General features: G+C 36.9%; 1 protein-coding gene and 1 non-coding gene across 3 annotated transcripts; one reads left to right on the top strand and one right to left on the bottom strand.

Annotated features, from left to right (window-relative positions):
- Nucleotides 1–3650: 3650 nt before the first annotated feature.
- On the bottom strand, nucleotides 3651–3722 carry TRNAT-UGU. Its single transcript has one exon. It is a non-coding gene; the product is annotated as a tRNA-Thr (tRNA).
- Nucleotides 3723–3810: 88 nt separating this feature from the next.
- LOC115981920 (probable prefoldin subunit 5) lies at nucleotides 3811–12477 on the top strand. Of its 2 annotated transcripts, none has more exons than XM_031104359.1 (3): nucleotides 3811–4142; nucleotides 4244–4321; nucleotides 11200–11807. In XM_031104359.1, the coding sequence occupies exons 1-3, from the start codon at nucleotides 3846–3848 to the stop codon at nucleotides 11206–11208; spliced, it is 384 nt and encodes a 127-aa protein (XP_030960219.1). In that variant the 5' UTR covers nucleotides 3811–3845; the 3' UTR covers nucleotides 11209–11807. The 2 variants fall into 2 exon arrangements, with proteins under 2 accessions (XP_030960219.1, XP_030960218.1); XM_031104358.1 differs by lacking the exon at nucleotides 11200–11807 and adding an exon at nucleotides 12165–12477 and having other exon boundaries at nucleotides 3815–4142.
- The last annotated feature ends 278 nt before the right edge of the window (nucleotides 12478–12755 follow it).

Raw genomic sequence — 12755 nt, 5'->3', positions numbered from 1 at the left:
TATTAATATTACTTAAAAGACAAGGCTAAAACCAAAAGAATTATTAATCTTTGTAGGAAAGAACTCATAAGAAAACAAAGTTTTTCCTCAGAAAGAATATAAGAATTTTTAATACTCTTTGAAGACAAATCTATAAAACTCAAAAGAATACTCTACCTTTGTTTTTTGAAGCCAAAAGAATGTTGTTTCTTAAAAAGTTCAAAACAAAGTTTAAATATTTTTTGAAGACAAAGCTAAAAGTCAAAAAGATCTATTAATAATCTCTGAAGTCTAGTATGTATCGTTACGTTCCACCAAAATTTTGGGGATTTTGCTGAAAAATGGAAGCTCTTCCTTTTCCCACTTACATGTGCAAACATTCTCCAAAGTCTATTCAAAGAGATTCACTTGTTTTCAACTCAAACAGACTTGTAGTCTTTTTTGAACTCAAAAGAGACTTATAGCCTTTTCCTAGTCAAACAGACTTAACAGTCTTCTACTCTTTTTCAAACCACAGACCCATGGTCTGTTACATTAAGGCCTATGGCCTCCTTTACAACTTAAATGGACTTACTATCATTGGAACTTGGGTTGTTGCTCTCCCCCACTCCACCCTTTACCCAAAAAAGAAGTCCAAAAAGATGCTACCAAATTGGGGTCCCTATTTTAGCTCTACGTTAAATTTAAAGGTTTCTCTAAAAGAAACCACAATCTAGGTTGGGATTTTTAAAAATCCTAATCTTAGAAGACTCTAATTGCGGTTTAAATCATTGACATTCTAGAATTGTGTAGTTATGAGATTCAAGATCCTAATAAAGATTTTAACAACCTTCAGACTCCATTACAGAGACAAACAACTATGGTAGATTATTGAATTTTTTTTTTCCATTTAACTTTGTTATTAGAAGAATTTTGTGATTTGACAAGTTGTGAAAGAAAGTGGAAAACTAGCATCTCGAGTTTTTGAAACTCGAGTTCTATAGCATCTCGAGTTTTTAAAACTCGAGTTCCAGACTTCTGACTTAGTGATCTGGATAAAAATTCCACATGGAACTCGAGTTTTTAAGACTCGAGTTCTAGTGGGTACTGACATTGTAAGAAGACAAAGAGATCCACGGAGAAGAAGAAAAAAAGAAGAAGAAGAAGACCTAAACAAAACTATCTGTAACCTCTCAAATCTCATTCAATTTCATCTCTCTTTCATAGCTTTTTCTTTCAAATCATTCGCATCTTTATGAGTCCAGATCTGAACAAAATGGGTATAAAGCTAGGGGCATAACAGTAAGAAACCTGTCCACCCTTTGCCATTAACCCCACAACCATAACCTATCCACTTCCTATCACCGAAGATCACATTTGTTGTTGTCGTCCATCACCAATCCCACGTTCCAACTCCAACAACCACAACGAACCTAGGTTCACTGGGCTAGAGGCGTCGACTAGCTCCAACGACTGCTTCGTGGGTCTTGCGACATTGTGGATCTTCTTCTTCTTTCTTTCTTTCTACTGGGTTTCCTTCTTTCTTCCTTCTTTCTTTTGGGTTTTCTTCTTTTTCTGGGTTTGTAGTTTTTTGTTCTTTGTATTTTGAAATCGAGTGTAAAAGACTCGAGATCTATGTGGCAAAAACCTGTCCAAGTCAGCAAGTAGGAAGCAAGTTTTTAAAACTCGAGTTTTATACGGAACTCGAGTTTCTAAAACTCGAGATGCTAGTTTGCAAACTCCTTCTATACCCGTGCTAACTTACTATATTTTATCATTTCACTGTGCTAGTCTACAAATATCCCCTAGATTATTGTACCGTCACTTCTATGTATAATATTGCAGAGCACTAGTAATGTGTCCTCAGTTGTCGGTGCTGTGAACAAATTCTATATGTATATAATAAATTAAGCTATCGTTTGGAATTAGTATGAGGATTTGGCAACTACGAAATTGGAAGCAAGGCTTCATTGTTGTTAAATTTGTATGCTATGTGAATTATATTTAAGCTGTACGGATAATTGTCTACTTCTGTAAACATGTAATGATATGTACTCTTAAGTCAACCAATGATTTTTGCTAATTAATCGAATCAAACCCTAGGTTTGATAATGGAAAAAAAAAATCAACTTTATGCAATTTTGATTGAAAATCTCAAAAAATAAGAAATAGTAGAAGAAGAAGAAGAAAACGAACCTTAATTTTCTGAAACAAAGTTCTAATTCAACCATCTAATGCAATCTGCCCAGTTTTGATGGTTGTTGTTAGCGCTCAAAGGTGGAGATCAGTGATGCCTTCTTTCTATTTTGGACCTGATAGTGTGAGGATGGCTTCTTGGCGAGATTGATTTTCAGTGTTGGGTTTTGGGGAAGGAGAGGGTAGAGAAATAGAGAAGAGAGAGGACCAGCAGGGGTCTGCGTTTTGGAGGAAGAAGAAGGTTGGTTTTGTATTTATCAGGTTTTGGAAAAGATTTTTTTTTGCGTTTATTTTTTTGGTTTTAGAAAAGTTTTTTTTTTTTTTTAATATTATGTTGACGTGGAAAATTGTGAGAGTTTTAGAGGCTTCAGTTTTATATATAGATATATAGACTAGGTATATGTATATACATACACTATATCTATCCTATCCTACTTCCTCTAGTATGAGCATGATGATGTGGTTGTTGGTTATTTTGTACCCAAATATCAAGCTGCACATGTTGGATTTTTGTGCTTTTTGTTCATGAAAGTAGAGTTACAAAGTCTCTCGCTTTAGCTTCTGTAATGCTTCTGTAAAACAAATTGAAAATGCGGCGAATTCTAATTATTGACAATTGGGAAGACATCAAGAAAATGGGGTAAATTCTCCCATTGCACAACAACCATGGCAATATTCGTTATTAACAAGTTTTGTAGCTATTCGTCATCATCTTGTCAATTGGATTATCAATGACCTTTTTATTACCTCATGTATTTATTAAAATTGTTATTAAAATTAAAATGTAGAAGGATTAAGAAAAAATAATAATTAAAAATATATTTTATTGATCGTAAATCCAAATCCATATCTAAATTCAAATTTAGGTATCCAAACAATGGAATTTCAAATGATGAATTTCAAATCTTTCATTGTTTAAAAAGACTTGAACAAGGAATTCAATGGATTACAAATCAAGGCATTCAAAAATCAATGGATTTCAAATCCAAATCCAAATCCAACTCCAATTGTTGCCATCCAAACACAACATTCAAGTTTTTACTTTTCCTTAGTCGTAAGTTGGTAACTAACAATGTAATAGCATACGACAACGCTAAACACGACCCCACATAAAATTATTTTATTGCATCAAAATTACACGTAAGGTTTTTGGTAACTAACAATGTAATAGCGTAGGTTTTAGATAGCATAATTAGTAAAATCTCTGATAGTTGAATAAGAGACCTAGAGTTCAATCCTCGTCTATACCAAAAATCGATTGATGTCTTGATTTAATGATAAAGAGCATCATCAAGAGTGAATGTTATAAGTTGAAACTCTCTTTTTAAAAAAAAAAAAAAATGTAATAGCATTAAGGAGCTCCAAACATGGCCATATTAGGAAAAAAAAGGCTAAACAATATATATATATATAGAGAGAGAGAGAGAGAGAGAGAGAGAAGTAACAAATTTTTTAAAATAAATAAACAAGCATGGACTGGGAAAAATAAAAACGAATGCCCCCATGCAGGATCGAACTACAGACCTTCAGTTTACAAGACTGACGCTCTACCACTGAGCTATAGGGGCCGTATTTATGGGTCCTAAATTTTTATGGAAAATATAAGTGGAAGTGGTAATAAGTAGTATACGAATGAAATATCATATATTATATATATTATAGGAGAGTAAAGAAGAGAAGAGGTGTTGAGAATGGCAGCGGCAGCGGGAGCGGGAGCGGCAGCGGAGATGGAGAAGATGAGCGTGGAGCAGGTGAAAGCAGTGAAGGAGCAGGCTGATATGGAAGTTAATATTCTTCAGGACAGTCTGAACAATATACGAACCGCCACCAGTCGGCTTGAGGTCGCTTCCTCTGCCCTCGAAGACCTTTCTCTCCGTCCCAAAGGAAAGAAATTGCTCGTACCTCTTACTGCTTCTCTTTATGTTCCTGGAACTCTTGATGATGCTGATAAAGTCCTTGTAGATGTTGGCACTGGATACTTCATTGAGGTACCTCTCTCTCTGCTTTCAATTCCTAACTAGGGTTTTTCTTTTTTCTTTTTTTTCTTTTTTAAATTAAGGAGTAATGAATTTTATTGTGTTATAACCAGAAAACAACAGCTGAAGGCAAAGATTATTGTGACCGTAAAATCAACTTGCTGAGATCCAACTTTGACCAACTCGTAGAGGTATGTTCTGATAGCCCATTCCCGTTTCCACTTGAACCTTGTGTAGTAGCATTCAATTCAGGTTGTAAATCAATCAGTAGTTGGCTCTTAAATAGCTCATTTATTTTTATTGACATAGAGGATAGAAACTTCATGCACACAGGTTTCTTTTTTAAACATTCTTTGCCAGGTTTAAAATTTGTTCCCATTGTGCACTTCCTGTGTACTTAAGTTTGTTTCATCAATAAAATACCATCACTAATAAAATAAATAAATCAAACACCATACATTACATACTGAGAATGTCAATAAAATCTGTACTAGTTTTCAAATCTTTCTTCTTTTTTGGGGGTATGAGCTAACATTTTTCAAATCACTAATGCCGGTGGTTTGGGACCACTCAATAATCGATATCAAGAAGTTAGATTTTAGCTCCAAAACAGTTAACTGCTTCTTGTTGAATGTCTGGCTGTTCCTCTCCCTCCATAACCTCCATATTAAACAAGTAATATGCGCTTGGCCCAAGCTTCTTTAGTACTTTTTTTTTTAATAAGTAACAAAAATTTATTAATAAAAACAAAGTACACCGGGGGTGTTCTCAAGGAGAATTACAAACTGCTCTCAAACTACAATGCTCAACCAAATCCTTTTTTTTTTTTTGATAAGTAACAAAAAGACTTTTATTAAGAAATAGCCAACCACTGGAAATGTACCATAGGCTAGGAAGCACCAACTGGAGGGTGCCACACCGGAGTCCGATGCGGGGTGTGGCAACTAACACTGCTGCTTGCACCGAGATCGGGTTGTATTGGCCGAATCAGATCATATTGGCCAGCGGCCAAAACTAACCAAAAAAGGCCGAAATCGGCCTTGAATCATGCCCGAACAGCCAAAATCAGCTTTGAATGAGGCCCAAACATCCTAAATCTGTCCTTCCTCAATTTTATTTTGAATATTTGTTGCTTCTTTTGTGTTCTCTTTTTTGTTTTGTGTTTCTTGCCTTCTTCATTCTTTGTTTTGTGAGCCAAGGCCATAGTAATGTGTTTTTTAAGAATATTTTAATAGTAAAAATATATAGAAAATATAAATAAAAATATTTTTAATAATTTTTTAATTGCCGCACCCGCACCCTACTTTTTCAAAAATTGCTGAGTTCCGCACCTGCACTCAAATTTGGAAACACACCCGTACTTCATAGACTATAGGGGTAAAAATCAAGAGCTCAAATAACAATCATCAAGTAAAACAAGAAGGGAAAAACAAGAATAAGTTGGCAAAACTAGACTCCATTCAATGAGAGAGATTGGACAGTTCACAACCCTCCAAGCTTCTATCATTCTGTTCACGCCAAATACACCACATCAAACAATGCGATACAAATCTCTAGATAGATATATTGCAATGTCAACTGAACTTGCCCTGCCAAGAAGCTAACAACTCAATAACCCTATGCGGCATAACCCAATGGATACCAAACAAGCAAAAAACCTAAGACCACAGTTCATCTGCTATAGGGCAATGAAACAGAAGATGATCTACTGATTCCCACACACCTTTTGTACATATAACACCAATCAAGTACTAGAATATGCCTCTTCCAAAGATTATATGTAATTAGAATCTTACCTAAAGAAGTAGACAAAGAAAAGAATGCTACAATCTAACAAGGTATGAAGGATCAAGGAAGAAGGCTTTAACATAAAGGATAGACCATTCAAAATCTCAAAACTTCTTGCGTTCCACTCTCGCCAAAGGAACCACATGATGCAATGTGGCACAACCTTCCAAAAGGAAATATTTCTATGTCTTCCAAAAGATCCCTACCAAGCAGCAAACAAATCAATAACCCCTTTTGGCATAACCCATTGGAGCCCAAATAAATAAAACACCATTGTCCACAGCTCGTAAGCTATTGGACAATGAAGGAGAAGGTGGTCTGCAGACTCCGCGCACCTCTTACACATGCAACACCAATCCAATACAATATTACCTCTCTTCTGGAGATTGTCAATGGATAAAATCTTCCCTAGAGAAGCAGCCCAAGAAATGAGAGCCACTATAGGCAGGACCTTCAAATGCCACACCAATATCCACAGGAAAGGCGTTCTATTAAGAGCTGATGGGGAGTGATTATAACTATGAACCTCAAAACTCCTGCTCATGGCAGGTTTCCAACAGGGTCTATCCATACCCTCCCCCCTAACAAGCTTGGAATAGATAAGATCCAAAAAAAGAAACCAGAGGCTCTAGTTCCCAATCTTGGACCAATCTAGAAAAACGAACATCCTAATGGGACATCCCATTAGAAAGATGTAGGACATCATTTATTGAGGCTTTTTTTTGGCGACCAATACTAAATAACTCTGGGAAAGCCACCTTAAGTGGGCAATCATCACACTGTACGTCATGCCAAAACCTCACTCTAGAACCATCCCCCACATCAAAATGAAGAAACCAGGAAAAGTTCGACAATCCCTGTCGTATAAATTTCCAAATTCTCACACCATAGGGATCCTCCACAAAATGAGAACACCAACCCTCCCATTCATTCCCATACTTAGCCTCAATAAACCTCCTCCAAAGATGCTCCTTCTCGGTCCTATATCTCCACAGCCATTTCTCTGATAAAGCTTGATTAAATCTTCTCAAGTTTCTTATACCCAATCCCCCCATGTCAAACTGGTTTACAAATCTGATTCCAACTAACCAAATGGAATTTATACTCCTTGTCAATCCCATTCCATAAAAAATCTCTCAGAAGTTTTTCAATACGTTTGTCCATCTTCACCAGAATAGGGAAGAGAGAGAGAGAAAGTAGGTAGGACCTTGTAAGGTCCAGCTTTCCTTGAATGCAATTTCTGAAATTCTTCTTTTGGAAATCATTCAGGTCGTAGCCTTACCATAACTTTGTCCAAACCTTATATGTGAGTCTGCATGAGACATATACTGCTTATTGCTAATCACAATCTTCTTTTGAGTTTCCTCATGGATCTTGTAGATATGTCTTGCAAAATCCTCGGCTTCTTCTCTTGTCCTAATATCAGTTGATAAAGGCATAAGGTCAATAGGTTGTCATCAATTTTGTGGCAATTCAAATGGTGTCGACCTGTAGCTCTGTTAAATTATAATAAGCAAATTCTGCTGCAGGCAGATTCACATCCTGATGTCCTGCAAAATCCTCGGCTTCTTTTCTTGTCCTAGTATCAGTTGGTAAAGGCATAAGGTCAATAGGTTTTCATCAATCCTATGACAATTCAAACGGTGTCAACATATAGTTCTGTTAATTTATCATAAGCAAATTCTGCTGCAGGCAGAATCACATCCTGATGGAACATATTCCTTGACGAGGCAACATAAAAAGGTTTCCAAACTTCGGTTAACAACTTCTGTTTGACCATCAGTCTCAGGGTAGTAGGAACTTGAAAATTTTAGCTTAGTGCCCAAGATTATCTGTAAGGTTTTCCAAAAGTAGCTCATAAACTTATCATCACAATTTGAAATGATAGTCTTGGGAAGACCATGCAATCGCACAACCTCTTGGAAGTAAACCTAAATGATCTTCAATGCGTCAGATGTCTTTCAGCAAGGTATAAAATGAGCCATTATGGAAAATCTATCCAGCAACACAAGAATAAAGTCAAACCTTCTTGATGTCCTTTGAAGCCCTAGGTCAAGATATATACTCAAATCTTCCCAAGGCTTTTGAGGTATTGGAATTGGAGGATAAAACCCTGCTTTTGTCCTTTGGAGACTTGACATATATGACAATGCTTAAGAATCTTCGCAACATCCCTCTAAAGTCGTGGTCAATATAATATGTCCAATCTTCTCAACATCCCTCTAAAGTCATGGTCAATATAATGTGTCCTCCAGTAAGGCAGCAGCCATCTTATCTCTTCCAAAATGTCCAACAAGTCCTCCTGAATGTAATTTTGAAAAAACAAAGTCATGGATGGAAGCATTTGGTAAACACAAGCAACAACCATAGACTAGGGATCCGTCATGGAGACTATATTCATGGTGCTTGGAAAGCAGATTTTGTCATCCTCAAATCTGTGATGAAGTTTTAGATCTCTATCATAGCTGGAGTGAAAATGTCACATCCTAGCCTTTATCTAGGAAACTTGACTACATTTATTGGAAGTCCCCAATAACACATAACACCACCTCACATTTCTGTGTAACATGTCTTAATTCTTCCCACATGTTGCCCCTTAGCCTATCATCATTTGGGTCATAGCCCCCACTGAGAACCCAGATAAAACCATCCTCCACATTACGCAACAAAAAAGAAACGGAGTAGCTTCCCACAACTACACTGATAAAGTCCATCACCCACTTATCCCACACCAGTTGCACCCCCTGTCATGCCCTTTGCATCCAATGCTTACCCAATTCTCAAACGGACTTCCCCATAGGCTTCAAACAATTCTTGGAGACATCATATCCAATTTGGTTTCCCACAAGCATGCTAAATAACCTCTCTATTCTTTTATTGGGGTTATTTGACCCTTTTATATTCCAAGAGATAGATCATAGCTTCATTAGAGACATGTCAGAAGCCCTGATCCATACTTGCTACGCCTCTCCTATTCCTCCTGGGTCATCTTTCCTTATAGTTAATTGTCGAAATGGATTCTAGAGTTCTCTTGCACCTTTAGTGATTGGATTAACTGTAAACCTCATATTCCTATCTTCCATTGAGTTTCTCCATCTCTCCTCAGTAACTAAAAACAACGCCTTGGATTGCACATCAAATACCTTAATGGGTGCCCCCAAATATCTGCTAAGTTCATTGGTTCGTGTCAGTACCCATTTGGAAGCATCCATCCCTCCCAACACCTTGGGCCAGCTTCTTTTCCCATCTCCCTTCTGTTGGATTTACACAGAAGAAGACTAGATTCTTCTCCATAGTAATTTCACTTACTGTATCTTTACAGCACTTGGTGAGTACCCAGAGCATCCTTCCTTTATACTGAGTTTAATTATTGGCCCATTAAAAACCTCATTGCTCTTCACAAGTTTCTTAATCGTGCAGCTGAGGGGGTAGTAGCAATTGGTCTGGATCTTTTAAAAAGTGCATTCAATTCCTCCAAATCTTGCCTTCCTCCTTTATAGCTTTCCCATTGCCAGGCACCAATTTGTATCAAAAATGGAATTTTCTGTTGCGCCACAATTTCCAATAATAAAAGAACTTATTTTCTCCATTCACATTGTCTCCAGTGCAACTAGGGCAGTTCTCAACCTTATTTCAAGCCTGATCAGTACTTTCCCATTGTTGGTTGTGGACAATCATGTGCCGGCAGGGGTTCTCTGCTAACAAGGTCACAATTGTAAGCTTCTCTTGATGGATGCGCTGCCACAACAGGGCCCTCGTCTGTCTCTAACCTGGTGTTGGATTTCTACTATCTAGGAAGGCTTTTTTACCCATTGGGTGTAAAACTTTTGGATTCAAGTCAGCCCATAACATTACTTTGTTTCCTCCTAAAATACCGTTTGGGTGGAGGAATTGATTTGGGAAGCACTTGTCAGATGTTTGGAACCTTGCTCCATTATGTTTGATGTGGATAGTGTGGAAGGAATGTAATAAACACTCTTGCTGTTAGATATCCGGACTTGTTCAGATTTTGCAGGAATAAGGATGCCAGTGTGGCTGAGCTTATGATGTCCACCAATGGTGTCCGCTTTTGGGATGTGAGATTCGTTAGGGGTGTGCATGCTCGGGATCTAGAGGCTATGGCTGATTTCTTGGAAACCATTTATGGTTCTTCTATAAGGGGGCTAGGTGAGGATAAAATGTGTTGGATTCCTAGCAAAGTTAAGGGTTTCTTGGTTAGTGATTATTATAGAATTTTAGCTGGCTCCGCCTTCTTTGGTTTTCCTTGGAAAAGTATTTGGAAGCAGAAGATTCCCTCTAGAGTTGCTTTCTTTGTTTGGACTGCTGCCTTAGGGAAATGCTTGACGATTGATAATTTACGTAAAAGGAAGGTATGGATTTTGGATTGGTGCTACATGTGTAAGAGAAATGGTGAATCGATTGACCATCTATTCCTTCATTGTCCTTTTGCTTCGGATCTATGGTCTATGGTTTTGGGTCTTTTTGGAGTTTCTTGGGTTATGCCACATTCTGTTTTGGGGCTGCTGCAATGTTGGCAAGGCAGCTTTGGTCGTCATCGAAATGGTTTTATTTGGTCTATCATTCCTCATTGCTTATTGTGGTGCCTTTGGAGGGAGAGGAATAGTAGATGTTTTGAAGATTCTGAGAGATCTATTCCGGACCTCAAGCTTCTCTTTTTTAGAACTTTAAGGGATTGGTTGTTTGCTTTGCAAAATAAATCTTTCCCTTCTTTTATTGTTTTCCTAGACTCTTGCAATTTTTGTATTTGATTTCCTCTCCCTTGTTCACTTCCGGTGCACTTGGGTGTTCCTTTTTATCAATATATCTTATTACTTATCAAAAAAAAAAAAAAAACACTTTCGAGAAAACTGAAAGTTCTTAGAATCGGCTACAATCCTCGTTGACCTGAACTTTGTTTGATTAGTCTCATGTGTGGGGTTTTACTCATTGTAATTCTATTCTAGATTTCCACGACTCACTTCATTTTTCTGTCTAATTCTTTAATTTTTTAAAGATTATGTGTTCATCTTTGTGACCATGAAGTAAATTTTTTTAAATAAAATTTTATTACGAAAAAAAAAAAACAACAACAACAACAACAACAACAACATAATCAGTAACATTTTGGAATGAGAATTTTTTAATTTTGACTTGTTATAGCTGTAATGTTGAGGCTTTGGATATAAATGTATTATTGTTGAGGCTTTGTTTCTTCCTTGCTTTTAGAATCCACGATTAGTGCCCTCCTCAATTTTGGTTGATTTTTTATCTCTTTCCACAGTTGGACTAGTTTTTCCATGGGAGACTCCATGCGGCTCCTCCATCGTCACTTTGAGCCCTTGTGAACATACATGCCTCCTTCCACACCCCCATCTCGGCACCCCTTTTCTTACAGGAATTGAACCTCCGATGGATGACATGAAATTTGACCAACCTCATCTTTCTCTGCCTTCCAAAATATACACCTCTCCTTGGTGAGGCCGACTACAGAATTCCAACAATTTAAGAACTTCCATTCCTATTTCTGCAACGAATCAAATGAATGGCCTTGATACCCATCATGGAAGTGCCTAATGAATGACTTGGTTGACTTTTTTTTGGGCATGTTTTGTTGATTCTTTCTGCTATCCATCTCATTTCCTCTTCCCCCTTCCAAAATATTCTGATTATCCTGTGTCTGAATTTCCCATGAATGTTGAAATGGGTCGACTATCACCAATCAAACAAAAATCAAAATTTTAGGATCCATTTTGCCTGTAAAATTTTCCCAGTTTGGAGCTTTAGCATCAACCAATTTATTTTTGGCTAGATTGGTTCTCAAACATTAGTTTTTTTTAGTATGTTCCTTGCATAGCCTTATGTATTGGCAGGAGTCCTACCCCCTCTTGTGTGTCCTACTGTCATTGGCAACCCGCCACCCCCAATTTCTCTCTCTCTCAAAAAAAAAAAAAAAAAAAAAAAAAAAAAAAAAAAAAAAAAAAAAAAAAAAAAAAAAAAGAAAAAAGAAGAAGAAGAAAAGGTTAGTCATTTTTTTTTTGGGGGGGGGGGGGGGGGGGCGCTGGAGAATGACTTAAGATTTTATATTTATTATTAGATTATGAAAGGAATATCATAGTAAAAATGCAACTATTTTTTTGGATAAGTAGAAAAACGCAGCAAAATGGGACAATTTTTTTTTAAAAAAAAATTGGCTTTACATTGTATTCTTGTTCCCTTTAATAAAGGACTGCAAAATGCTAAATGCAGGTGGCTGCTAAAAAGAAAAGCATAGCAGATGAAGCTGCGGTAATCTTACAGGCAAAATTGAAGCATCTGGCTCCTTCAACATAGGGATTCCATGATATCTGTGGTACTATTTTAAGTTATTGAATTCCAATGTCCTTTTTTTTTTTTTTGAAGACTTGTTTATAGAAACGCTAAGGAGCTGATGTTAGTTTTGACTTCCTGCCTTGTTCTTTTACCTCTTTTTCTTTTGGGATACCTTATCAAATCAGTCCTGTATGCAATTTGTAATTTAGAGGTCAATGTTGTTATATGATATGGGTTCCTCTTTTGCCTACGGACAAAATAATTATAAAACCCTGAAGACCAACTCAGCTCTAAGCAGCCTTCGCCATACAGAGGAAGCAATCAAACAATCGAGGAGAAATGATGAGGGCTAAACTTATTTATTATGTTAACAAATTTATGGGACCCGAGGCCAGTGGATATCATTAAATCAGTGCATATATATATATATATTTGTCAGTAGGTTTGTTTAGATAGGTCTTGCAGTTACGTGACAAAGCATTCATATTGTTTTGTTGTTCACAAAAGATCAGTTGAAAACTGGAAATT

Source organism: Quercus lobata, chromosome 3 (genome assembly GCF_001633185.2).
Source record: "Quercus lobata isolate SW786 chromosome 3, ValleyOak3.0 Primary Assembly, whole genome shotgun sequence".
In the NCBI taxonomy this organism is placed as follows: Eukaryota; Viridiplantae; Streptophyta; class Magnoliopsida; order Fagales; family Fagaceae; genus Quercus; species Quercus lobata.
This window is presented reverse-complemented; position numbering and strand designations above follow the sequence as displayed.

Bases quoted from the DNA above. Each gene is read 5' to 3' on its own strand.
- LOC115981920 (XM_031104358.1), top strand. From the start codon at position 3,846: ATGGCAGCGGCAGCGGGAGCGGGAGCGGCAGCGGAGATGGAGAAGATG. The intron at 4,143-4,243 runs GTACCTCTCTCT...TGTTATAACCAG, and splicing joins GCACTGGATACTTCATTGAG to AAAACAACAGCTGAAGGCAA. The intron at 4,322-12,164 runs GTATGTTCTGAT...TGCTAAATGCAG, and splicing joins ACTTTGACCAACTCGTAGAG to GTGGCTGCTAAAAAGAAAAG.